This window comes from Salmo trutta, chromosome 3, assembly GCF_901001165.1.
Source record: "Salmo trutta chromosome 3, fSalTru1.1, whole genome shotgun sequence".
Taxonomy (NCBI): Eukaryota; Metazoa; Chordata; class Actinopteri; order Salmoniformes; family Salmonidae; genus Salmo; species Salmo trutta.
In genome coordinates, this window is record NC_042959.1 from 51,614,089 (window position 1) to 51,639,452 (window position 25,364).

The 25,364-nt window shown below is 42.4% G+C and overlaps 1 protein-coding gene across 2 annotated transcripts in view; it reads left to right on the forward strand.

Annotated features, from left to right (window-relative positions):
- crppa (CDP-L-ribitol pyrophosphorylase A) overlaps positions 1-22,459 on the forward strand; it is a 34,650-nt gene extending 12,191 nt beyond the window's left edge. For both annotated transcript variants that reach the window (XM_029738739.1, XM_029738740.1), the window contains exons 7-10: positions 982-1,059; positions 1,261-1,353; positions 3,781-3,918; positions 21,193-22,459. In XM_029738739.1, coding sequence (XP_029594599.1) covers positions 982-1,059; positions 1,261-1,353; positions 3,781-3,918; positions 21,193-21,297 — 414 coding nt within the window. In that variant the 3' untranslated portion in view covers positions 21,298-22,459. The remainder of the gene's footprint in view (positions 1-981; positions 1,060-1,260; positions 1,354-3,780; positions 3,919-21,192) is intronic.
- Positions 22,460-25,364: the final 2,905 nt, after the last annotated feature.

The window sequence follows — 25,364 nt, forward strand, 5'->3', positions numbered from 1 at the left end:
TTGACCTCCTGTCTCTTGAACAAACATCCCATACCAGAATTTCATGCCCAACTAACCTTGTTTAAATCATGTCAGAAAATGTAATCTTGCAAATCTACATTTCTGACTGATGGTTTTCCCTCAGAACCCACAAGCAGCTTATCTTTCTGGACCAAATAACCCTCCACATGTTTCCCGTAACCATTTAGATTTCCAACTGTCATTGTTATTCTAAACGGTTAACGTTGTACGAGTCCCAGTCAGTGACAAACACAGAGCGTTGATGTTTGTTTCTGTGTTTATTTCCTCTTGTGTAGGAAATGTTAGACAGGACCAGGGAAGAATTACTGAGAAAACAGAAGAGAGAGACATGAAACGGACACACTGACCGTACCATGTCGTACAGCTTCATTCTATTTGTATTCGAGGGCTAAATTTGTTGAAAGATACTCAGCTGAAATGTGGTTACAATTACAGTGAACAAAAATGCTTTTATTATTTTGGACTGCACTGAATTTTGATTCGATTTACAGTGTAATGAAATTTAACTTGGCTCGTCTACAATTCTGTCTCCAGGCTTCTCTGTACGCTTTATCATTCTGCCAGCTCAGAGAGACAAAGAGAGCCCAGCAGTAGTTCCCTGTCTCTTTCATTTGTTCTAATGAGCAATCCAGCCTTGGAGAGAATTTAGCTGAAGATCAATGGTGTTCAACTCTAGTCCTGGAGCTGCGTAATGTATGCTGGTTTTGTCCTTGCTTTCTAATCAGGGACTCATTTATTATTGGGTAACCAGGTGTGTGTGGACTGAGACTTTCAGGCTGAAATTAATTGATTAAGTGCCAGGGAGAAATGAATACCAGCATGGAAATCCCTCTGGGACTGTAGTTGAGCTCCCCTGCATTCCAATGGAATTTAACAGCATTCACTAACATCATTATTTGGTTTATATCACATTTTAATGTAGTATTTCTGTAAAATGTGTCTTTTTGTCTTTCTTCAAAGGAGGTGGATGTGATCTCAGACTTGATAGGAGACAATGCCAAATCTCTGTCAAAAGAGTGGAACTTTATTCAACTTTCTGTAAGTTCACACTTCAGGTGTTTAGGAAAACAGAATATAAGTAAGCCTGTTTCAACATTCTGAATATTGTTTGTTATTTATGTTATGTTTATGTTATTACCATGTTGGAAATAGGTTATACACATAAAAAAAAATGTTTGCTGTTCAGATAGCCAACTCAACAATATTCCACTCTTTTCGGACAATAATTTTTATCCGTAGGTCAACAGTTCTTGCTTTTCTGAAGTTGGAAGAATTCTGGGTGCGTTGGAGGAGGCAGACCGAGCACTCCTGCATCCAGTGGTCATTATTTGGGTGAGTTGAGTTCACATGGGGATACATGTGTAAATAGAGCCTCATATGAATTGAGTTGCCTTACCAACACTCGTTCTGGTACTGGAAATTAGACTGTCTTCAGTCCTCTATGCCTGGGGCTCTTTGCCCCTTACTGATCACTTTGATTTATGGTGAGTTGGCCGTGTTGCTTTAAGGATGGACTGTAAGCTTGCGAAGGCCATGGAACGCTCTGATGTTTGGGTATCCCAGTAGCAATCGCACACATTCAGAACAAGGTGAGTTAGCAGAGTTAACAGAGAACATTGTGTATACGGGTGTTGTCTGTGCTTAGTGGACTTAGTGGACGTTTATCATGTCTCAATCAGGTTTCCCACACTGTGAATGAACTTGTGCTGGGTGTTTTCTAAAGCACACGTCTGGTCCAGACAGGCTCTAGTTTCCTCAAGGTATATGTACTACATGGCCAGGCAACCTTTTTTCCGCTTGTAAAATGTTCACTTTGCAGTCTACCTCTGGTCCCTCCGACAAAACTATGTTGCTGTTTAGAAACCCTATACCCCCCCCCCCCCCCCCCCCCCCAGAGCACTTCACTCCTTTCACTTACCGTTTGGCTCGTTTCAGATGTCAATATCAACCACAGAGCAACATTAACTCATGACAGCTCAAGTAGAACCCCCCCCCCCCCCTCCCGCAAATTGATCTAATTGGAGCCCAAAATAAACATTTACTTTATGAAGGTCCTGTTTACTTTTTGTGATTTTTACCTTTTCACCCCGGCAACAGCACAACTGCCAAAACAAAGTGAGAAGAAAAAGGTGCAGTGGGCTTGGGGAAGTTGCATTCTGTCATTTTCTCTAAGCGAGTCTTTACGTCTTCAAAACAACTCGGTTTTAATCATTGCAAATGTCGTACAGGATAACTTGATTAAACTGCCCGCCTTGATTTGCGTTGCAAGGCCTTGTTAGGTCTTCAGTGAACCTCTGTGCACGCAAGTGTGTACACACACACACACACACACACACACACACACACACACACACACACACACAGCTCCTCTCCGGTGGTGTGGAGCTAGGTTACAGGCTGCATTAGGGTGGGAGCAACACTCTCTACCACACCAGAGTAAATGCATCTGTTTCTGAGTTTTCCCCACAGCTCTTACTGTGGACCAGATGCCCTTTTCACAGGTAGAGAACCCTAGGACCCTCCACATCCAGCACTTTATTAAAAATACATTTACTCCCGGCCTAAGTCGATTTCATGGCAGCTTAAGGATGTCCTACATTAAACATCAGCATCGCGGGAAGGCTTAATTCCAAACAGAGTTAGCGAGGTGGGAGGCTGAATTCAAAACAAGAGTTGGCTCACCGAGCGATCTCAGAAATTCTCCGTCTTAAGCGAGGACGCAAAATCAACAGTGAAGGATATCTGGGTGGCGTTAGATGGCACATGTTGTTTCTTGAGGGCTTTAGTCCAGCGTTTCCCAAACTCGGTCCTCGAGATCCCAAGGGGTGCACATTTTGTTTTTTACCCCAACACTAAACAGCTGATTCAAATGATCGAAAGTCGATGATTAGTTCATTATTTGAATCGGCTGTGTAGTGCTAGGGCAAAAAAACAAAACGTGCACCTCTTGGGGCCCTGAGGACCGAGGTTTAGGAAACCTTGGCTTAGTCTGTAGCATTAAACAATGACCTAGCAATCAGAGTGGGAGATAATCGAGTTTCACAGAGTGCGTGGCAATTGATTCAGTATGTGCCTGGTAATGATCTCGTCTAGACTTGAGCCAAACTGGCACCTTCTACAGCAGCAAAACAAATCAATAATATCACTGATTTGAATTGAAACAGATGTTGCTAGATGACAAGTGACTTACTTTACTTATTCAAGAAATACTTGACTTATAGTCATATGATGTATAATAGAAGGTTTATAACAGATTAATTAACACATTTGACATTGAGCTTACAACACACACCCTGTATATGAAGACATAATTGGGGGGAATTCACCCTGTCGAGCGTCAGTCAACAGCCCAATTAGAAATATACGTTTTGCAGCAGCAGTGTAGATGCTTTCACATCCCCATGCATGACACACAAAGGGACTCATCAGGGCTGGTTAATGCTGTCTTAAGGTGGGCCCATCTATCTAAATAAACACCACGAGGCCTTTCCACCTGAACCAGAGGCATTACTACCTCCCAGAGTCCTATCCGACGTGTGTTTACCCCGAACACCACAACACGCTCCTCCAACATCCCTCCCAAACGAGGGCCTTAAATAAACATGCTTGTTCAGTCGCAGCATGTCTTTCTTACGAGTGTTTTGAACAATGGTGCTTTAATTGATCCAAAGGTTTAATCGTTCTCTAAGTCTCTGAGGGAGTCTCGTTATTGGCAGGAGATGCATGTCTGACTGGGTGTGGCGGGGCTTCTTCTGCTAGGTTTATTTGAACGTGTCGGAGGACGGTTCGTCCGCCAGCGAGCCGACGGGAGGAGAGCCGGCGGCCATGATGGAGCTCGCCACAGGAGCCAAGCTCGGAAATATTTTAGTCTATGGCATCCAGCTTCATCACTCAAAGGTATGCCCCCTTGTTTTGTTGTTTTCTTTAATTTGCCTGGTCTTACGTCCTGCTCAAATAGATTTAGAGTCCCCCTGGAATGCACTTTTCAAAAAAGCCGATCAAAACACAATGAGAACTGTGTAAGTCCTTGTTCCAGAGTCTTCCCTCCTCATGCATTTGGACTTGAGGCTAATTATTCTGTCTGTGTTAGATGTTGGACGTGTGTGTGTGTGTGTGTGCGTGCTTACGTGTGTGGGTGTGTGTGCGCACGCGTATGCTTACGTGGGTGGAATATAACCTTTTGACCTTTCCATCCAGACAGATATTCTGTTTTGTTTTCAATAAAAGAAACATGCAGAGGATAAAGACGTCCTCCAAGTGTGAAAAAGCCACGTTACACTTACACACACATTGGTTCAAGTGTTTGCCCTACCGCATTCATACCTCAGCTGTGTCTCATGGGAAGGCTCTGCTCTGGATGGTGTTTGAGGTTCCCCATTGGCCTGTCAAAAGTTCACTGGAGTTGTCAGGGTTGATGTGGTTGACCTGAAATGTGTTTCTGTCGGCATTTACATGATTATATGAATGTGAAACACTCCTAACATGGGATTAGAGATGGCGGGATGTGTGTTACTGAAGCGATTGGATTACTGCTGGCTAGTGACTATGTTGCGCTCACCCACAACAGTAGGTCGCAATCGCTGGAAAGGATATTGAAAAGCCAGATGTTCTCACAATAGAAAGCCCCCCCCCAAAAAAACAAATTATATAATGGTTGTAATCTTGTTTGTGCAACAATTGATATACATGCCAGTGAGCTTCGTGTTTGTGATAGATTGAGCTATTTGGACAAATGACAGCTTCAATTTCCTGGCAGCAATAGCACATCACAAACCAATGGCAGTACCTCACTGTTCAGGGAAGATCGAGAGAGGTTTCAACCATCTCTATTGATTTTAGCCTTGTCAGCATTAGCTAGGAGGGATTCAACCTGAGTAATAGAGTGAAGATGGATTTCCATTTTCTGGAGGGTCGACAACATGTGGCGGTCGGTCTTTGACGTCAACGTGTCACGTAATTAAAACAAGGTGCTTTGTATTCTTTACGGGGAAGCGCGTGATGCACCTACTTCACGTGAGGTTGATTGCGCTATCGGATGTTTCAGTCTTTGGTCCGCGATTCCCAGCATGCCAGAGTCTTCCACTGACCTATGGAGAGTGATGTTCTTAATTAGTCATTCCTGTTCCAGTTTTATGAGAAAATGCTTATCCTTATCAGATAGTGGAACACCGACTAAGACCTTGCATAAATCACTGTGATAGATTTTCTGTTATAATGAGGATAATTCTTCCCAGATGGGCTTATTCATACTTGTCAAAAAGGGTTGCCAATACTCCCTATTTCAGTCCTCCTGGCCTCCAGATATGTACAAATATATCTATGTTAATGCACATCCACAACTTAAACTCATTGCTTCTGGGTTATTTCATTTTCATATCACCCAAATGAATTGTAATTTAATACAATATCCCAAATGCACTTAAGGCCCTGTTCAATCAGACATTGTAACTCCGTGACTGGGAAACCTAACCAAGATTGCATGTAGAGTTCCTATACTGTACATGACATAGAGCAAACCTTAGGTTACCATTGTGTGAAAACAAATTGAAATGTATCGATCTATGACTATGTTAGCCAAGCACTCACTGTAATTGACACTGTATTATAACAAAAATTGAAAGTCAGTGATTGTTTTGTTGTGTTTTTCTCTCCAAACGAAATGTTAAATTGCAATATTGTTTTTGGTGTTCTCGAATTTCCCTGTTTAGAGATGGAATTCTTTAGTTAGTCATGTAGTGGGATTCTTGTTGTAAGAACTCGATAAGGATCAGTAAACCTACTCTCTGGTAAATAGTCTCAAATATCATATTGAAAACAGTCGTTCTTATTGTCGGAGACTCGCCTGATTTCCCCTTTGACATTTGTAAGTATAGATTTTGCCATGTTTAATTCCCTCGTATGCCAAGACATTTGGCCATTCTAATGGAACTGCTGCAATAATGCCACTGTGGAGAACGCGGGGCGAAATGTCACCCAAGAATCTAATCGAATGTGGGGAGATTTGTTATTTTAAACCTTCACTGACTGGAATGAAACACATTATCTTGCTCATAATATACACTACCGGTCCAAAGTTTTAGAACACCTACTCATTCAAGGGTATTTCTTTATTTGTAATATTTTCTACATTGCAGAATAATAGTGAAGACATAAACTATGAAATAACACATATGGAATCATGTAGTAACCAAAAAGGTTTTAAACAGATTCTTCAAATAGCCACCCTTAGCCTTGATGACAACTTTGCACACTCTTGGCATTCTCTCAACAAGCTTCACCTCGAATACTTTTCCAACAGTGTTCAAGGAGTTCCCACATATGCTGAGCACTTGTTGGCTGCTTTTCCTTCACTCTGCGGTCCGACTCATCCCAAACCATCCCAATTTAGTTGAGGTCGGGAATTTGTGGAGGCCAGGTCATCTGATGCAGCACTCTATCACTCTCCTTGGTAAAATAGCCCTTACACAGACTGGAGGTGTGTTGGGTCATTGTCCTTTTGAAAAACAAATGATAGTCCCACTATGCCCAAACAAGATGGGATGGTGTATCGCTGCAGAATGCTGTGGTAGCCATGCAGGTTAAGTGTGCCTTGAATTCATAATAAATCACTGACAGTGTCACCAGAAAAAGCACCCCCAAACCATCACACCTCCTCCTCCATGCTTTATGGTTTGAAATACACATGCGGAGATCATCCGTTCACCCACACAGCGTCTCACAAAGACACGGCGGTTGGAACCAAAAATCTCCAATTTGGACTCCAGACCAAAGAACAAATTTCCACCGGTCTAATGTCCATTGCTCGTGTTTCTTGGCCCAAGCAAGTCTCTTCTTATTATTAGTGTCCTTTTAGTAGTGGTTTCTTTGCAGCAATTCAGCCACGAAGGCCTGATTCACAGTCTCCTCTGAACAGTTGATGTTGAGATGTGTCTGTTACTTGAACTCTGCGAAGCATTTATTTGGGCTGCAATTTCTGAGGCTGGTAACTGTAATTAACTTATTCTCTGCAGAAGAGGTAACTCTGGGTCTTCCTTTCCTGTGGTGGTCCTCATGAGAGCAAGTTTCATCATAGCGCTTGATGGTTTTTGCGACTACACTTGAGTTCTTGACATTTTCAGGATATGACTGACCTTCATGTCTTAAAGTAATGATGGACTGTTGTTTCTCTTTGCTTATTTGTGCTGGAATTTGTCTTTTACCAAATAGGGCTATCTTCTGTACCCCCCCCCCCCCCCCCCCCCCACCTTGGGGCCCCCACCTTGTCACAACACAATTGATTGGCTCAAATGCATTAAGAAGGAAAGAAATTCCACAAATTCACTTTTAAGAAGGCACACCTGTTAATTAAAATGCATTCCAGGTGACTACTCATGAAGCTGGTTGAGAGAATGCCAAGAGTGTGCACAGCTGTCACCAAGGCAAAGGAAGAATCTCAAATATGAAATATATTTTGATTTGTTTAATGCATGATTCCACATGGGTTATTTCATAGTTTTGATGCTTTCACTATTATTCTACAATGTATAAAATAGTAAAAAATTAAGAAAAACCCTTGAATGAGTAGGTGTTGTAAAACTTTTGACTGGTAGTGTAGATCCCCCTACTGCAGCAAGAGGAAGTTGCAAGCAAAATTACCTCATGGTGTCTGGTGATATTGGAGTACATTTTCAGTACTGCTCCATTGTATACTGGTATACTCTGCAACCTGAATGCCATGTAGTATATTTATCAGGACCAGTAATGGAGTGTTTTAACTGATATCTTATTGGGAGACAATGTTTTGTTGCATTAGGAGACTGTCTTTGATATTACATGCGGGGTCCCGCAGGGATCTATTGTTGGCCCCTTGCATTTCTTCATATTCCCCCAAAACTTAATGTTCTTGCTGTTTCAGGATTATTACTGATTGGTTGTATTCTCAGTTTTTGCTCAGTATTGACTTTGTCCTTAGAGAGGAGGAGAAGGAGAAATATAATGTAGTCTGAGGTAATGTGACCCCAAAATTACCTGCTTAACAGCATACAACTCTTGTTCCTCCCTAAATGTTTTCACTTTTGGTGTTAAATGAATGGTTGTTCTCAACCACAGTAAGTAGGGATAGAGAAGAACAATAATGTAGATAATTGAAATGCTTCTGTTATGTATCATACTGGGGGAATACAAGACACACCCTGAAGTCTGTACAGGATAATGGAGAACTGAATGTCTGGAGTTATATTTGTCTACAGTAGAATGGATTGCCACAAGTACACTTTTGCACATATTAATGGCAATTTTAATAGTATTATAGCTTTAAAGGTGAATAAATGAGTGCCATTTTAAGTGTATAAAAATGATGAATTTCTTCATCCCCAACTTATTGGCCTTCAGAAAATGTATTTTTGGACCCAAAGTTGATCTACTTAAAGGAGCCATGACTGTAGTTTCATGTTATTCAAGGCAACACCCACAGCTGGAACGCAGCGTGGCAAAACCATTCCTATGTTTACCTAAGGTAAAGATTTCTCCCAAGCTGAACAAATGGAGTCACGGACAATGAACTGCCGCCTTTGTGGAAAGATCTGTGATCAAAGCCCCTCCACAGACCTGTTGCGATGGTGTTATTCTACCTAACCAAAGATGCACACCTGACGTGTGCCATGATGTGTGAACACTGAACACTCAGACCATTTAAGCAGTTGGCTGAAGTTGTCGGTGGTGAGAGTTGGGAGACGCTCTAGTGCAGTAAACCGATCTGACGGTGTGAAAACTGATCATATCCCCTATCAATGGCTGCCGCGGCGATAGGAAGTGTCACCGGATCCCCCCCCATCGCAGGGTCCTGGCAAACTGTCACCGCATGAAAAGAGGGTTGTCACAGTGATATATGGGTGCTCTAATCCCCTCAGTGAGAGCCCTGATATTTACCCACCCCGCGTTTCCTTCTCCTCAAAGATCCTAGACCAGGAATACCTTAAACCTGAGAAGAGATTAGCCTCTGGAAAAGAAGAGAAAAATAAAGAGAAAAGCGAGAGAAAGAAAAAGGGAAGGCTTTATAGGTCTATTCTCTTCCCTGTTTAGGTCCATCATCCGCATGGCAGGCAGGCGAAACTGTACACCCTTCTCATAGTCTTACCTGGACGTGCACCCTCACCGAGGTCACGGGATCATGGGAGAGCAGGGACGACCACCGCCACTGTGGTTTTGGGCACGCTCCCAATCACTCTCAACCACAGCTCAACAATTCTTCTGGGCTAAGATGCCACGTGTATTTGTGTTAACTAAGATGTGTTAGACCTTGAGTAGCGCACCCTTCAAGAGTACTTTCATATGGGCGGCAGGTAGCCTAGCGGTTGGAGCGTTGGGCCAGTAACCGAAAGGTTGCAAGTTTGAGTCCTCGATCCGATAAGGTGAAAAATCTGTCCATCTGTCCTTGAGCAAGGCACTTAATTGCTTAACATCCTAATTGCTCCAGGGTCGCCGTGAGTAACGGCTGAACCCTGGCCGTGACCCCACTCTACGAGGGTGTCTCAGGAGATTTCCATTTCAAACCTCACACTGGTGCAGGTTACCTACTTGTACATGCAGTGAAACAGGACAAATGTAAGCACTATTTTATCTTTGTTAGAAAAGGACTCACACTGACACGGTGAGAATGCAAGGAATAAGGTAAACTGTAATTAAAACAGTAATTCAAATACACGTGGTTAGTTCGCTCTGTTGATTTGAAATCTGTCTTATACCAGGGTTTGGAAAAAGTGTACTGTATAATTTCAGGCACTGCATAGGAAAAGTGCACGGCTGAATGAACCGTAGATAAAGTGAATCAAGTGCTTGCAAAAACTCAACCCCAGTGTGAAAGCTGTTTTGTGTCAGTCCAATAACATATCCGACAGCGCTGACAGATTTGGCCAATCTTCTGTAGATCTTCTAATGGTTAGCATCAGATTTATGTTCCAATATGCAGCCGCTCGTTCACACACTATTTTCCCCTGTCATAAGCATAATTAGTTCCCTTTTGTTTTCTCATAATGATGTCTGTGACTGTTATGGTGGATCCCTGTGGAAACCAAGATAAGAAACCCCCTGGGTGAGTCTCAAATGGCACTCTTTCCTCTATATAGTGCACCAGGGCCCATAGGGCCTTGGGAAGATGTGGACCCAGGAGACTTGCAGGATATCAAGCTTGATCTTTTGTGCCCAGAGTGCGCCAGATGTGTGCTGGTATGTGTGAAACTCAACCGCAGGAGTTTGGCTAGGGAGGACTTAGACATACCAAAAGCACTGTTTACTCAGCTTTGATTTGGTCGATTAAATTTTTTTCTTTTTTTTTTAAATGTGAAGACCAGCAATGGGTTCTCTCAGTGATGGGACATCTAAGTCAAGTCCTAATCGGGGAAACGGCATTCCAACTACGGGAACTATTACAAACAAAAGGATATGTTCTTTTATAGTGGATTAATACATTCCAGGTCTCTCTAAATTAGTTTATAAACATATACTCAGGCAAAGAATGCCAAAGTGTATTCATATGTGAATTTACTTTACCACTAGCTTTGTGCGCTGTGACCACCCACAGTATTGACCACCCACAGTATTGACCACCCACAGTATTGGCGGATAGAGTTAACACGTCTTTATAATGCTGTGTGAGAGAGATGGCACTGGAAGGATTACACTTTTGCTTTACAGGCTCCTTTTTAAGGCTTCTTTGAGAAGTGTTCACCTTTCAGACGTGTGCTTGTGTCTACATTGGGGGCAAGACCTCACTGTGACATGGTATTGTGTGTTTTGGTCTGTGGAAAATCCTCACAGTAAACCTTGAATGTGATTACAACGTTCGAATATCATTACCTACAGATACTGTATCTTTGAAGGTGATGATGATGATAGAATCCAATTCCAAACGTTTAGATTTGATTTAAATCAGTGATGCGTCTGTCTCAAACACCTATTGGTATTTTTTGGGAAGTGTTTTGATATCAATTGCACGGCCCATTGCCTGCCCACTCAGTCTCACACTCATCGTCTGGTAGGCCGCACGGCCTGCATATCCCCTCGTTGTTTAGTCTGTGAGATGCGGTTGTTTTGACAGAAGTATAGAAACACATTGTTGCACCGGTGTTTGTATGCCTGGCTTATGGGAGATATGTCTGCGATTACATTCTACCCTCCGTGTTTGGAGTGGAAGTGAGGACGCTAAGCCGTAACCAGGATGTACTGGGTTTAAGTCCAGGGTGTGTCATGTCTGGGGTGTCAGTGAGCAAAATACCAGTACCTGTATTTGACCTAAGATGTCCTACGATACAGACCGTGTCATGTTTATCTGTAATATGGGGACTTTCTACTATCATAACCAAATGAGGCGTGCGTGTGTGTGTGTGTGTGTGTGTGGGTGGGTGGGTGGGTGGAGGTTGGTATGTCCCAGTGCATGCATCCTCCCTGTGTATTCATGCCTCTATAACTGAAGAGTCATTGTCCTGGTTACTGTTTAGAGGTATGTCTGCCGGTGGGCCAAATTCAAGTCATCACTCACTCGAGCTTGTTGAAATAACACAGCATTCATTCTGAAAAGACCCTATGGAAACACAGACTTCCTTTTTATTTTCTTTGCTGAAATGCTTTGTGTCCCCATTTTGACTGGGTTTGTTGTTTGATTAGTCAGAGGGAAGTCTATACGTACCGTAGTTGTCAGAATATTTTGGAGATGCATTTTCAAAGTGAGTTTTCTCGCTGTACTGTGAGCAGTTTGTGCAACAACAATTGTTGTATCAGTGGGGTCTAAGAAGCAGCTATGTATCAATGCAAGTGTGGTTTTCCTTGGCTGGAAAGTCTGAGGAGACTCACAAAAGTTCCACACGAGTGGTGGAGGGTAAACATCGACGCGCTCAAGAATTCTCATACGATACGTGTCCTTTTCAAATGAAGTGCGGCAGAATGGGAGGGACAAGGTCATCCCAAATACAGACATTCTGGCACCTTGCCACGTCCAACGCCTCACCCTAAAATCATTGACCAGCGGCCTGTCACATTTCCTCACTTCCAGACCCTTTGGCCTGAATCACTAATCCCAAATCAATGGTTTAACTGTTGAGTTGGGTCTTCCTAATTTAGCATGGCCCAAGCAGTAGCCTTGTAGGCTGTACTTTGGATGAAGTTACTCCAAATCTTGGGTGTTATGTTTGGGCTCATATCAAGTCTCTGAACCAGACATTAACCAGACCTGCTATCCCCCTCTGTCTGTTTAGCCCCTAGCTACCGCCTCCCCATAGAATTAGAGGGGAGGGGGGTGGTGGGTCCTCAATACCAAGAAAAGGACATGCTGTCAGAAGGATGAAACACAATCCTTTTAAACCAAAGGGAATAGGTGTTCCCCCCCCAGTCCTATTGTACCAACAGGACTCACCTCATAGGTCATTTGGGGAGAGCTTCTTATACAACTTTTTCTTATTTTAGCCTACTATTTTAGACGGTAATAAACAAGAAGCAAATGTTCAGCGTTTTTAGCAAGGCAGATCTGCTCATGGAAGAGTTTGAAACTGCCCACAGAAACTGATACTGCCCTCGTGGCTAACGGCACAACAAGCATAGAAGAAAATTACAATGCGTCCCAAACATTTTGTCATACAGTATGTCTCAACAGGCCGTTCTGGACGATTTCTTCGCTGGGTAGTGTGATTCTAACAACTCTTTCCAGGGCACTTGGCCCGGCGCTACGGAAAGCTTTTCCATGAGCTGTTTTTACTGAGGACTCCAGCTCCACTGGCAATCCATGAAGGGAACAGAAGTGGGAGCCCTCGGTAGCTAGTCCTCAGGGCTTGAGATCTCAAAATGACAGAGGCGTGCAAATTGTCACTGTTAAAACTCCTAATTGCTAAAACCCAAAACTTCAAAGAGCCCCTTCATGTGTGGCGGTGGACTGCGATACACAGCTCTGCTTCCATGATGGAAAGGTTGATCCCATCTGTGGCATTTTAAAAGTAAAGTTAGCTAGTACGCAAAGGATTGCTTATTGTGTGGTCTGCTGATGTTTTCTCCTCTTTCAAAGACATATAGTCTTACTCCTGTCAAAATCCTCCTCTTAAACAGTATGTAAAAATAGACTCCGTAATGATTTGTAGTTTCATTCTGTAAACGTGTGGTTTCAGTTTGGAATAACAAGGCTAGTGCGTGTGTGTCTCCATGTCCGTGCTTGCGAGAGAGCATTTGTGTTTATCCCATATGTCACTAACTTTTGATACCTATTCTAAGTTAATTTGTTGATGCACTTTAATTGAACACTTCCATGTAGAAAGAACATGTATTAGGTACTAAAATATGAGATGTGGATGATTGCTGTAGAGGAGTAACTTTTATGAGTATAACTGTATGCTCTGTTCTTGGGTTACATATGGCATACAGTGGGGGAAAAAAGTATTTGATCCCCTGCTGATTTTGTACGTTTGCCCACTGACAAAGGATCAGTCTATAATTTTAATGGTAGGTTTATTTGAACAGTGAGAGACAGAATAACAACAATAATATCCAGAAAAACGCATGTCAGAAATGTTATAAATTGATTTGCATTTTAATGAGGGAAATAAGTATTTGACCCCCTCTCAATCAGAAAGATTTCTGGCTCCCAGGTGTCTTTTATACAGGTAACGAGCTGAGATTAGGAGCACACTCTTAAAGGGAGTGCTCCTAACCGCAGCTTGTTACCTGTAAAAAAGACACCTGTCCACAGAAGCAATCAATCAATCAGATTCCAAACTCTCCACCATGGCCAAGACCAAAGACCTCTCCAAGGATGTCAGGGACAAGATTGTAGACCTACACAAGGCTGGAATGGGCTACAAGACCATCGCCAAGCAGCTTGGTGAGAAGGTGACAGATTATTCGCAATTGGAAGAAACACAAAGGAACTGTCAATCTCCCTCGGCCTGGGGCTCCATGCAAGATCTCACCTCGTGGACTTGCAATGATCATGAGAACGGTGAGGAATCAGCCCAGAACTACACAGGAGGATCTTGTCAATGATCTCAAGGCAGCTGGGACCATAGTCACCAAGAAAACATTTGGTAACACACTACGCCGTGAAGGACTGAAATCCTGCAGCGCCCGCAAGGTCCCCCTGCTCAAGAATACATATACATGCCCATCTAAAGTTTGCCAATGAACATCTGAATGACTCAGAGGACAACTGGTGAAAGTGTTGTGGTCAGATGAGACCAAAATGGAGCTCTTTGACATCAACTCAACTCGCCGTGTTTGGAGGAGGAGGAATGCCGCCTATGACCCCAAGAACACCATCTCCACCGTCAAACATGGAGGTGGAAACATTATGCTTTGGGGGTGTTTTTCTGCTAAGGGGACAGGACAACTTCACCGCATCAAAGGACGGGGCCATGTACCGTCAAATCTTGGGTGAGAACCTCCTTCCCTCAGCCAGGGCATTGAAAATGGGTCGTGGATGGGTATTCCAGCATGACAATGACCCAAAACACATGGCCAAGGCAACAAAGGAATGGCTCAAGAAGAAGCACATTTAGGTCCTGGAGTGGCCTAGCCAGTCTCCAGACCTTAATCCCATAGAAAATCTGTGGAGGGAGCTGAAGGTTCGAGTTGCCAAACGTCAGCCTCGAAACCTTAATGACTTGGAGAAGATCTGCAAAGAGGAGTGGGACAAAATCCCTCCTGAGATGTGTGCAAACCTGATGGCCAACTACAAGAAACGTCTGACCTCTGTGATTGCCAACAAGGGTTTTACCACCAAGTACTAAGTCATGTTTTGCAGAGGGGTCAAATATTTATTTCCCTCATTAAAATGCAAATCATTTTATAACATTTTTGACATGTGTTTTTCTGGATTTTTTGTTGTTGTTATTCTGTCTCTCACTGTTCAAATAAACCTACTATTAAAATTATAGACTGATCATTTCTTTGTAAGTGGGCAAATGTACAAAATCAGCAGGGGATCAAATACTTTCCCCCCACTGTATACTGTATAACTTGTGACACTTTTCCCACTAATATGTACAAATGATGGACTTTTGTCAGGGAGATTTTCTAAATGAAAGTCCATGGCAGACTGTCATGATAAAGTGGAAAATGAGGTTACCCCATGTGTAATATCGGTGAAATATATTCCACTTATCAAAGTGCTCTGTGGTTTTAGTCTAATGCTGCATTTGTCAAGCTCATTTGGGTTAATTTCATATTTCCTAGTTTAATATGAAATGTCCCACAAAATGGACCTACCCTTGTTGTGAGAGCACTAGGTCTCAGATACATGTGTTGGGACTTTTTTTAATCATTGTATCCCACAACACAGGTGGGCACTATACCTAGTGTGTATACGTATTTATTGGTACACATATTTAGATCAGGCATTTGACAAGCATCGATTACAATGCAGTCATTACATGTATGCTGTTTCAACCAATCAGCATCCAGAATCCAAACTACCTGTTTTATTATACTTACTTCTACTCCAAGTCAGGTGTCTTTCTATTCCACATGTCTCAGCACTTCTCTATGCCTCAGAGATACTGTAGGCCTCTTTGTGTGTGGTGTTGCATCCCAACCAACTGTTTTCCCCGTCCATATTAAACCTCTGGAAGACATGGTGAGACTGAGAGCCAATGGAAAATCACCTCGGCCCTGGAGGACATGTTATTGGGTCTGACTAGACTAGATGGTGCTAGAGACATGGAGAAATGAACCCCCCGCCCTCGTTTCAGATTCCCTCTCTCTCAGCAAGTCAATCAAATCAAATGTTATTGGTCACATGCTTCGTAAACAGCAGGTGTAGACTAACAGTGAAATGCTTACTTACAGGCCCTTCCGAATAGAAATAGTGACACGAGGAATAAATACACAGTGAATAACAATTACGAGTACAAATATCATGGCTATATACAGGGAGTGGAAAATAACTATACAGGGACTACCTGTTGAGTGTGTGTGTGTGTGTGTGTGTGTGTCTTGAGTGCGTGTGTTCGTAACAATGGGCCAGATAGGGCCTCATTAGTGAGAGGGGTTTATATGCATCCTGGAGCGCCAGCAGTGGAAAGAAGCGAAGAGGGGGAGTACTGAACAGACAGAGACTCTGCCAATGACAGAAAAGTTTAGTGGGTGAGCTAGGGTCAGGAGAGGTACCCGCCATGTCTGGCAAGACCATCCAGAGTAATTTGAGTGAGCTGACATTATTTATGCCTCGGTTTCCTCTTTCTGTCATCGGATAGGCCTACATTTCAATCTGAAACCAGTTATACGCTGCATTCAGAAAGTATTTAGACCACTTCACTTTTTCCACATTTTGTAACGTTACAGCCTTTTTCTAAAGTGGATTAAATATTTTTTTCCCCCTTATCAATCGACACAGAATACCCCACAAGGACAAAGCAAAAACTGTTTAAAAAAGTTTTAAAAATAAGTATTACAAATAAAAAAACGGATCACATTTAAATAGGTATTCAGACCCTTTACTCAGTACTTTGTTGAAGTACCTTTGGTAGCGATTACAGCCTTGAGTCTTGGGTATGACGCTACAAGCTTGGCACACCTGTATTTGGGGAGTTTCTCCCATTCTTCTCCTAAGATCCTCTCGAGCTCTGTCAGGTTGGATGGGGAGCGTCGCTGCACAGCTATTTTCCGGTCTCTCCAGAGATGTTCGATCGGGTTCAAATCCAGGCTCTTGCTTGGCCACTGAAGGACATTCAGAAACTTGTCCCGAAGCCGCTCATGCATTGTCTTGGCTGTGTGCTTAGGGTTGTTGTCATGTTGGAAGGTGAACCTTCACCCCAGTCTGAGGTCCCGAGTCCTCTGGAGCAGGTTTTCATCAAGGATCTCTGTGTACCTTGCTCTGTTCATCTTTCACTCAATCCTGACTAGTCTTCCAGTCTCTACTGCTGAAAAACATCCCCACAACATGATGCTGCCACCACCATGCTTCACCGTAGGGATGGTGCCAGGTTTCCTCCAGACGTGACGCTTGGCATTCAGGCCAAAGAGTTCAATCTTGGTTTCATCAGACCAGAGAATCTTTTTTCTCATGATCTGAGAGTCCTTTAGGTGCCTTTTGGCAAACTCCAAGCGGGCTGTCGTGCCTTTTACTGAGGAGTGCCTTCCGTCTGGCCACTCTACCATAATAAAGGCCTGATTGGTGGAGTGCTGCAGAGATGGTTGTCCTTTTGGAAAGTTCTCCCATCTCCACAGAGGAACTCTGTCAGAGTGACCATCGGGTTCTTGGTCACCTCCTTGACCAGGCCCTTCTCCCCCGATTGCTCAAGTTGGCAACAGCCAGCGACAGTTGTGTCTGCTCAAAGCTGTAGTGACTTCAAAGGGACTCAATCCTTGCTCATGAACCAGAGAGCGACTAGTTGATTTTAATAATATGTTGTTATGAAGTATAATTCATATTTTAAAGGCATGTATTTCCCGAGTGGAAAAAATTCAACGCAAAGGCTTAGACAGGGCTTTAAACGTTGATCCTCCTTGGTGATCTCCAGTTGCTTTCTCTTGATTCCGCTCTTTTTTTTAGTCCTTTATTTTTTATTTTCCAGCAGTAAGACTTGTCATGCTGCGCTCATAACCAAACAGAGCTCGTTAAGGGGAGTGATCATTAGCTTGGTACTTAGAAGGGCTGGGATTATAGCTGTCTCAAATGAGCCCATGACATGGCACTATACTCTTAAAGCTTTCCCGGACTTTCCCTTAGACAATGCACTTGGGTGGTAAATAATGGACTAATTAACATTTATCATCCTCATAGTCCACTAATGCCTCAAACACATGGAACATTCTGGAATTGATTCCGTGGGATGAACTGATTGCCATGGCCTTTATCAATAAGTTATTTTTCTGAATTAGATTGAAGACCATTTGAGAGAGAAAAAAAATATGTATTGGTTATTGTACTTATGGTGCAAATAAAGGGGAAGAGTTGCAATCAGGTTTCCTAGAATGCTTTGATTTCTCGCAAAGCTTTGGCTCCCAATCTCTGACAAACTAACGTGTATTTCTGTAATTTTGGAATATCCAGTCAACGTTGGGGTAAAAGACTACATTTGCTGCCATATTCTGTTGACTGCTCACAGATGTATTGGCCCCCATCCTCATTGCCCAACCTGGTCTCAGAGCATTTCATATTATTCTGTATGTAAATCTAAGACACTCCATTTAGTATGTTATGTTTTGTATGTATTAATTGGTGGATGTCCATCATCCATTTCGTATGGTATGTTACGAATTACAATTCGTATTATATATTACGAGTTTGCTAAACATACAATTGGTTACGAATTTGCAAAATGTATGATATGTTATGAATTCTAACTAGGTGGCTACTGTAGCTAGCTGGCTAACTTTAGATAGGTTAGGGTAAAGGGTTAGGGTTAAGTTTAGGAGTTAGGTTAAACGGTTAGGGGAAGGGTTAAAAGGGTTAAGGTTAGGGGAAGAATTTGCTAAAATGATTAGGGGAAGGGTTAGCTAACATGCTAATTAGTTGCTAAGTAGCTAAAATTTTCCGTGATGAGATTCGAACTCGCGACCTTTGGGTTGCTAGACATTCGTGTTATATCACCCCCATTCTTCCAGACCAACCACCCAACTTTAGTTTTTACCTTAAGTAACCATCTGTCTTGTGTAGCCATACCAAACCAAACATATCTTACTAATTTGAGTCCAACGAATTTACGTTTACTATGTTACGTCTACTCTGAGACCAGGCTGCATTGCCAAGTACTAGTAATTAAAGGGATACTTCAGGATTTTGGCAATGAAGCCCCTTATCTACTTGCCCAGAATCAGATGAAATCATGGATACCATTTTTATATCTGCATGCAGTTTGATGCAAACTGCTAGCATGCTAGTAGATACCATAGACCTCCAGTCATTGCGCTAACGCTAGTTAGCATTTGCTCGCGAAATTGTCTCCAACTTCCTTCATACTGAATGCAGAGAAATAAAAATGGTGTCCATGAGTACATCCACCAAAAATCTGTCGTTCTTCCCCTGAACAAGGCAGTTAACCCACTGTTCCTAGGCCATCATTGTAAATAAGAATTTGTTCTTAACTGACTTGCCTAGTTAAATAAAGGTAAAAATAAAAATCTGACTCTGGGGAAGTAGATAACGTGCTTAATTGCTAAAATCCCAAAGTATCCCTTTAAATAAAATAACAATGACTTTGGTACATCTTAAAGAAAAACAGGAGAAGCCTAATTTTTTTTCATTCCCTGCGCTTTTCTGATTTCTTAAAACCAGGGCCAAATGTAAATAGAAAAACATAACATAATAGGCGAACACAGGAAAAGCTGAAATGAAATAGTCCTGGAACCTGCTCAAAGCTACCATATTTTGACTCTATTATGATTTTGTGTTGCTTTAATCAATAGATGATTGCTGATCCATCTAGCAGCAGTTGTAGCCTCCGATCCCCTTTTGGTGTGGAAAATTCTGGTCATCTGACTCTCCAACACTGGTTCTTATTAGGGAGTAGCTCCAGGAGTTCTGGATCCCAGTGCTCAGTCACATTAACCACGGTCAGGTCTGATTCCACGCTCACCGCTCTGAGCGCTCTCATACCTCACCACGTACATTCCCCTGCACCCCTACACGTCTTTTAGGTCTGGTCACTGATAACGTTTCATCTGAATAATACCCAGGAGGGGCTGAATTAGAAATGTTTCTTTTACAATTTTACACAATCAAACAACAATCCAATTACACGTCATTCCACTGGGAGATGAGAGCAGAAACTAACTCCTTGTGACTCTGAGTCTGTCCTAATATGGACACCGTAGCAATAGATTAAGCGCTATAGGTTCACAAACGAGTAGTCGCTCTAGCAATCATTCAAATAAATTCAAACGTGGAGAACGTAAGACTTTAAAGAAATCTCATTCCACCACAGTTTCCAATGCTTCGTGACTAGGATGATATTCAAACTCGTGAGGTCCAATGTGAAATTGACCAGGCTGAATAGAGTAGAGTACATGTTGAGAGATCCCCCTCAGATCAGTGGTGGAACAGAACGGCAGCACCATAGTTCTCTAAAACACTGCTGGGTCTGAAAGACAGAAACCAGACTTATCCCAACGTTGGGGCCTCATCAAGCAACTACTAACCCAAACCGGGAGTCACTCACTGATGTCAGGAATGGAGAAGGGAGTGAAAGACGATTACGAAAGGCATTCGCAGGCAGCCTGAAAAAAAACCACACAAGGCACAGAGGAATCACGAAAGCAAACGACCACAACAGTAGAGAGTCTCCCTTTTTAAAAGCAGTGGGACCCTAGCCTGTTAGATCAGACACACACATTCTGTCTGTAGTTGAACGTGTGGTTTTCTGCAGATCTGTCCAATATCATGCACTGTAAACTGTAAAGAATGCCCTCGCCTGGGCTTACGACTGCAGCGGGACCTGTAATTCAGAAACGCACTTTCGAAAAAATCATAAGAGGTTTAATTTTGAAGTTCTCCCTTTTCAAATTGCTTCCGTCTGTTGATTGAACTCTCTATCGAATCGCATGTGGGCAGCGATCATTTCCCCACCCACCCTGCAAATGGGAGTTCTTAACAAAATTTGATTTAGGAGAATTCAGATGTTTGTTTGGCCAATTTTATGGACATGCGGTAGGCATTACAACACCGGAGAATGTGAGAAGGGCTGCTTTTCTAGGGAGGAATCCTCCTAAGAGACAATGGACTCGACATGGGACGTTCTGTGTAAGTCACGGTATCTGTCAATCACAAGGCTTCTGGTGTGATCCCAGCAGGTTGTGTGTGTGTGTGTGTGTGTGTGTGTGTGTGTGTGTGTGTGTGTGTGTGTGTGTGTGTGTGTGTGTGTGTGTGTGTGTGTGTGTGTGTGTGTGTGTGTGTGTGTGTGTGTGTGTGTGTGTGTGTGTGTGTGTGTGTGTGTGTGTGTGTGTGTGTGTGTGTCTGAATATCGATGGGTATACTTGGTGGATGGTACTGTTTTTTTATGTTCTAAATAAGCTCAAAGGGCTGTGCATTGTATTTAAACAGTCAAATGTGTGTGAAGGGGATCCTCCCCACTGATTGGTTTGATAAATCAGGATATGCAGCAGCACAGTATGTCTGTCTGTGGATCATATTATGCAGACGATCCAAACACCATCTCTTTTTGTGTGTCTTTGCACTGAGGATCCTCACAGTGTCTCTCTGTATGTATGTGGATGCTGCAGGAAGCTACACTTTGGGGGCGGTCAGTGGAGAAGGTGGCCCAGATGTCATGTGCTCTGATCCGGGACAGAAGCCCCGCCCTTACAGGACAGCTGCTCCAGGCGTGAGCCAACCCGGAAGAGCAGATCACTTCGTCCAGCCTCGCCTCGGACCACCTTGATCACTACCCACCTACGGCTTGGCCACAAGGTGTGTGTTTGAGAAACACTCCAAGCCTTCAAACTCTGTATGTCATGAACTGCACTAGAAAAAGGAACAGTGTGATGGATAGGGAAGAGTTTAACATGAGACAGGGGTGTATATGAAGACAGTTCGCTTTGCAAGTGTGTGAGACTGTCTATAGTCCTATGGTCTGAGACTTCAAACAGTACTGCGTTTCATTCACATGAAGAAATACTACAGTTTACTATAGAATACTACAGTACTTACTATATAATTCTGTAGTAAACTCTAGTATAATATACTACACACTGTAGTATCCCTCAATCATGTGTAGTCCTTACTATAGAATGCTGTAGTATGCAGTAGAATACTATAGTAAATACTACAGTAATGTCAGCAAAAACACAACTATAGTAAATACTGCAGGATTTAATTGGCATATACCGTACCCATTACCTTCCCCCATATCCCAATTTGTGCCACCCATAATTGTGTTCCCTACAGGTTATAGAAAAGACCAGAAGCTCTGAACTATCCGTTCAGACCCCAGTCCTACCTACCTACAGGTTATGGCAAATTTGCTCTTTTAGTATTTCCCCAATAGGTTTCCTGAAGGAAAAAAGCCTCCACTTCTGTGTAAAAGATAATAAAACAAGAACACTATAGTAAATACTACAGTAATGTCTGCAAAAACACTACAGTAAATACTATAGTATACTACAGTCTGCAAAAACACAACAGTAAATACTACAGTCTTCAAAAACACTTGCACTAATTACTATAGTATATACTACACTTTTCTTTTACGACGGTATTTATACCATAGTTAACTGTAAATGCTACAGATTACTATAGTAAACACAGTCTGCAAAAACACTATACTTAATACTATAGTATATATACCATAGCATACTATAGTTTTTTTTAATGTGGGATGGTCTCTAGATCACTGGATAAAGGTGCTTCTGAATGGAGGAGAGGAGTTGACATTACTGTATACATGTGTGATTTTGTACTGCCATGTTTGAGTGGAGGCATAAAATGTTTAAATGTTATTGAAAGATTGCTTTCATTAAAACGACTTTTCTTTTCATTTTAGCCATCACATAAATTGTCTTTGTTTTGATTATACTATGACCACAACATTGAGGGTTCGCAGACCACCTCGGACATCTCACTCTCCCATTTGGTTTCATTACTGTATCGACCATTTTGTAGAGAATCTCCCTATGGCGTTATAATGGCACAATCCCTACTGTTACATATTCCATTCAAATGGATACAGTAGCACAGACCTTACATCAGTGTTTCTGGTAAATATACAGAACATGAAAGGGACGAGTGTAATTGCTTTGTCTGAGACCCCACACATCAGTTGAGCCCATAATGAAGCAGCTTAGTCCTATTGAAGCTCCAGCTTCCTCACAGTAATTCCCGGGAGCTGTATGGACTAATCATACACAGTAAGAGGGAGCCCAAGGCAATAGTCTATCATCCTACTGTAAGTCTTTAAGTGAGGCATAGTACAAAGGTATACAGAACCCAGGTTAGTAGTGTAACCTTGTTTATCCCTCCTCTCAGTCAGCCATCACTCACACCTGTGTGTGTGTGTGTGTGTGTGTGTGTGTGTGTGTGTGTGTGTGTGTGTGTGTGTGTGTGTGAGCAAACATGTAGACTACAGTAGGTGTGTGTGTGTTGTAAGTGCGCTTGTGATAAGGTGTGTTTGTGAAAGAGAGAGAATCCCAGAGAGAGAACAAGGATTCCCTCAGGTTAATGTTTTTCTCACAGGAGTGGAAGAAAGTCTCAACATCATAGGACTTTTTACTCTTGATCCCAGCACATTCCACAGCAGACCGTAACGAGGTGGAGAGCGATTGGTTTTGTTGTTGCTTTGTATATGCCGTTTACACTTCCAGGGCGGATCCGATTTCCAACGTTTTACATCCTCCAAAATGTAGTGGAATACCGACTGTTGAAGGAAGCCGCCTCGGGGAGAGTCAGGATCACTCCACTCTGCATGCTTCTAAACATGAGAGGGAACCTCTTTTAAAAAATGGTTTACCTTGTTTCAGATTTCAGAGGGAAAGGTTTTATCATAATATGATGACATGTCTTTGTGTTCAAACATTTTCTGCATGTGATTTGCACGTCTTTCAGTTAAGTCAGTTGATTGTCTGAGGACTAGCCACTGATCAGAAAAGTTAGTGTACTACGTTCATCTCTGACAATATAGGGACACCTGGTGGATAATCATGGTACAGCATGAGCTCTTTAGAGTTATAGATGGTTCATTCTCCACAAGGGACTCTCATTGAGCTCACTTCCATGGTCTTATTTGCTGTAGCACAGCGTTTCCCAACCCTGGTCCTGGAATACCCCCAACAGTACACCTTTTCGTTGTAGCCCTGGACAAATGCACTTCATTCAACTCATTGAGGGCTTGATGATTAGTTGACAAGTTGAATCAGGTGTGCTGGTCCGGGGTTACAATAAACATGTGTACTGTTCTCATTGCGCTCTAGTGCCTCCTTGTGGTGGGACGGGCGCCTGCAGCCTGACTAAGGTCGTCAGTTGAACGGCGTTTCATCCGACACGTTGGTGCAGCTGGCTTCCGGGTTAAGCGAGCGGGTGTAAAGAAACGCGTCTTGGCCGGTCATGTTTTGGAGGACTCATGACTCGACATTCGCCTCTTCCGAGCCCATTGGGGAGTTGCAGCGATGAGACAAGCTCGTAATCACAAAAGTGGGGAGAAAAAGGGGGTTAAAAATAAAATGATAAAAAGTGTACTGTTGTGTGTACTGGAGGACCAGGGTTGGAAAACACTGCTGTAGCACACCATGATATGAAGCGTCACAATACATTTAGCGTAAAACAGTTGTACAGGCAATAAACATATTTTTACTTTGTAAAAGAAGTGTGATCACTGATCTTTATCTCTTTTGTTTGTTAAAAAAAGAAGGTTATTTGGTAACCAGTGTTTCTGATCTAGACACCTTGGCTTACCCTCTCCCTCCTTTAGCCTCATGGTTCCAGTCTCATGGCCAGGGGTTAGGGAGTAACGGATTAGGCCTAATGAAATCCATAGGCCTAATGGACACATGTTCAAACCTGTATACTTTTGATAGACTTAAAGGGGCAATCTGTAGTTGCTACATCTGTTTTTGGACTTATTAAATTATATATATATATATATACAGTACCAGTCAAAAGTTTGGACACAGCTACTCATTCAAGGGTTTTTATTTTTACTATTTTCTACATTGTAGAATAATTGTGAAGACATCAAAACTATGAAATGACACATAAGGAATCATGTAGTAACCAAAAAAGTGTTAAACAGTGTTATATTTTAGATTCTTCAAGGTAGCCACCCTTTGCCTTAATGAAAGCTTTGCACACTTGGCAAAGCATGCCATTCAATGAGTGCAGCATTTATTTTTCAACTCGAATCAATGAGCCCAATCAGTCCTCCATGACAACAAAATCATAAACAACAGAGTAGGGCTGGCTAATAAGTCCTTAGTTTTGGGGTCATGCTCAGGTAAAACAATTAGGCTAATCTATGCTTCCACATTTCCAAGTCCTATTCTTGAAGATCAGGGGTATAACATTTATTGGAATGACTGGAATTCTGATAGACTTTGGTTTTTAATGTAAAGATATAATTTAATGGTATTATTATATGTAGTAGAAAGCGATCGGTTAGAAGAAGCCTACATAACCAACCCATAGAGTAAAATTGAACATCCATATATGGCCAGCTTTGTAAACTGTAACATTGATTTATCCTGCAATAGATGTTTTTCAGTTGGTAAAATAGATTTTTGTCTTCTTCTAAAGCCTCTTAAGGGGAAAGTAATCTAAAAGTAACCGAATGTAATCCGATTACGCTACTGAGTTAGGGTAATCCAAAAGTTACGTTACTGATTACAATTTTGGACAGGTAACTTGGAGCTGTAACGGATTACATTTAGAAAGTAACCTACGCAACCCTGCTCATGGTCTACCAGAA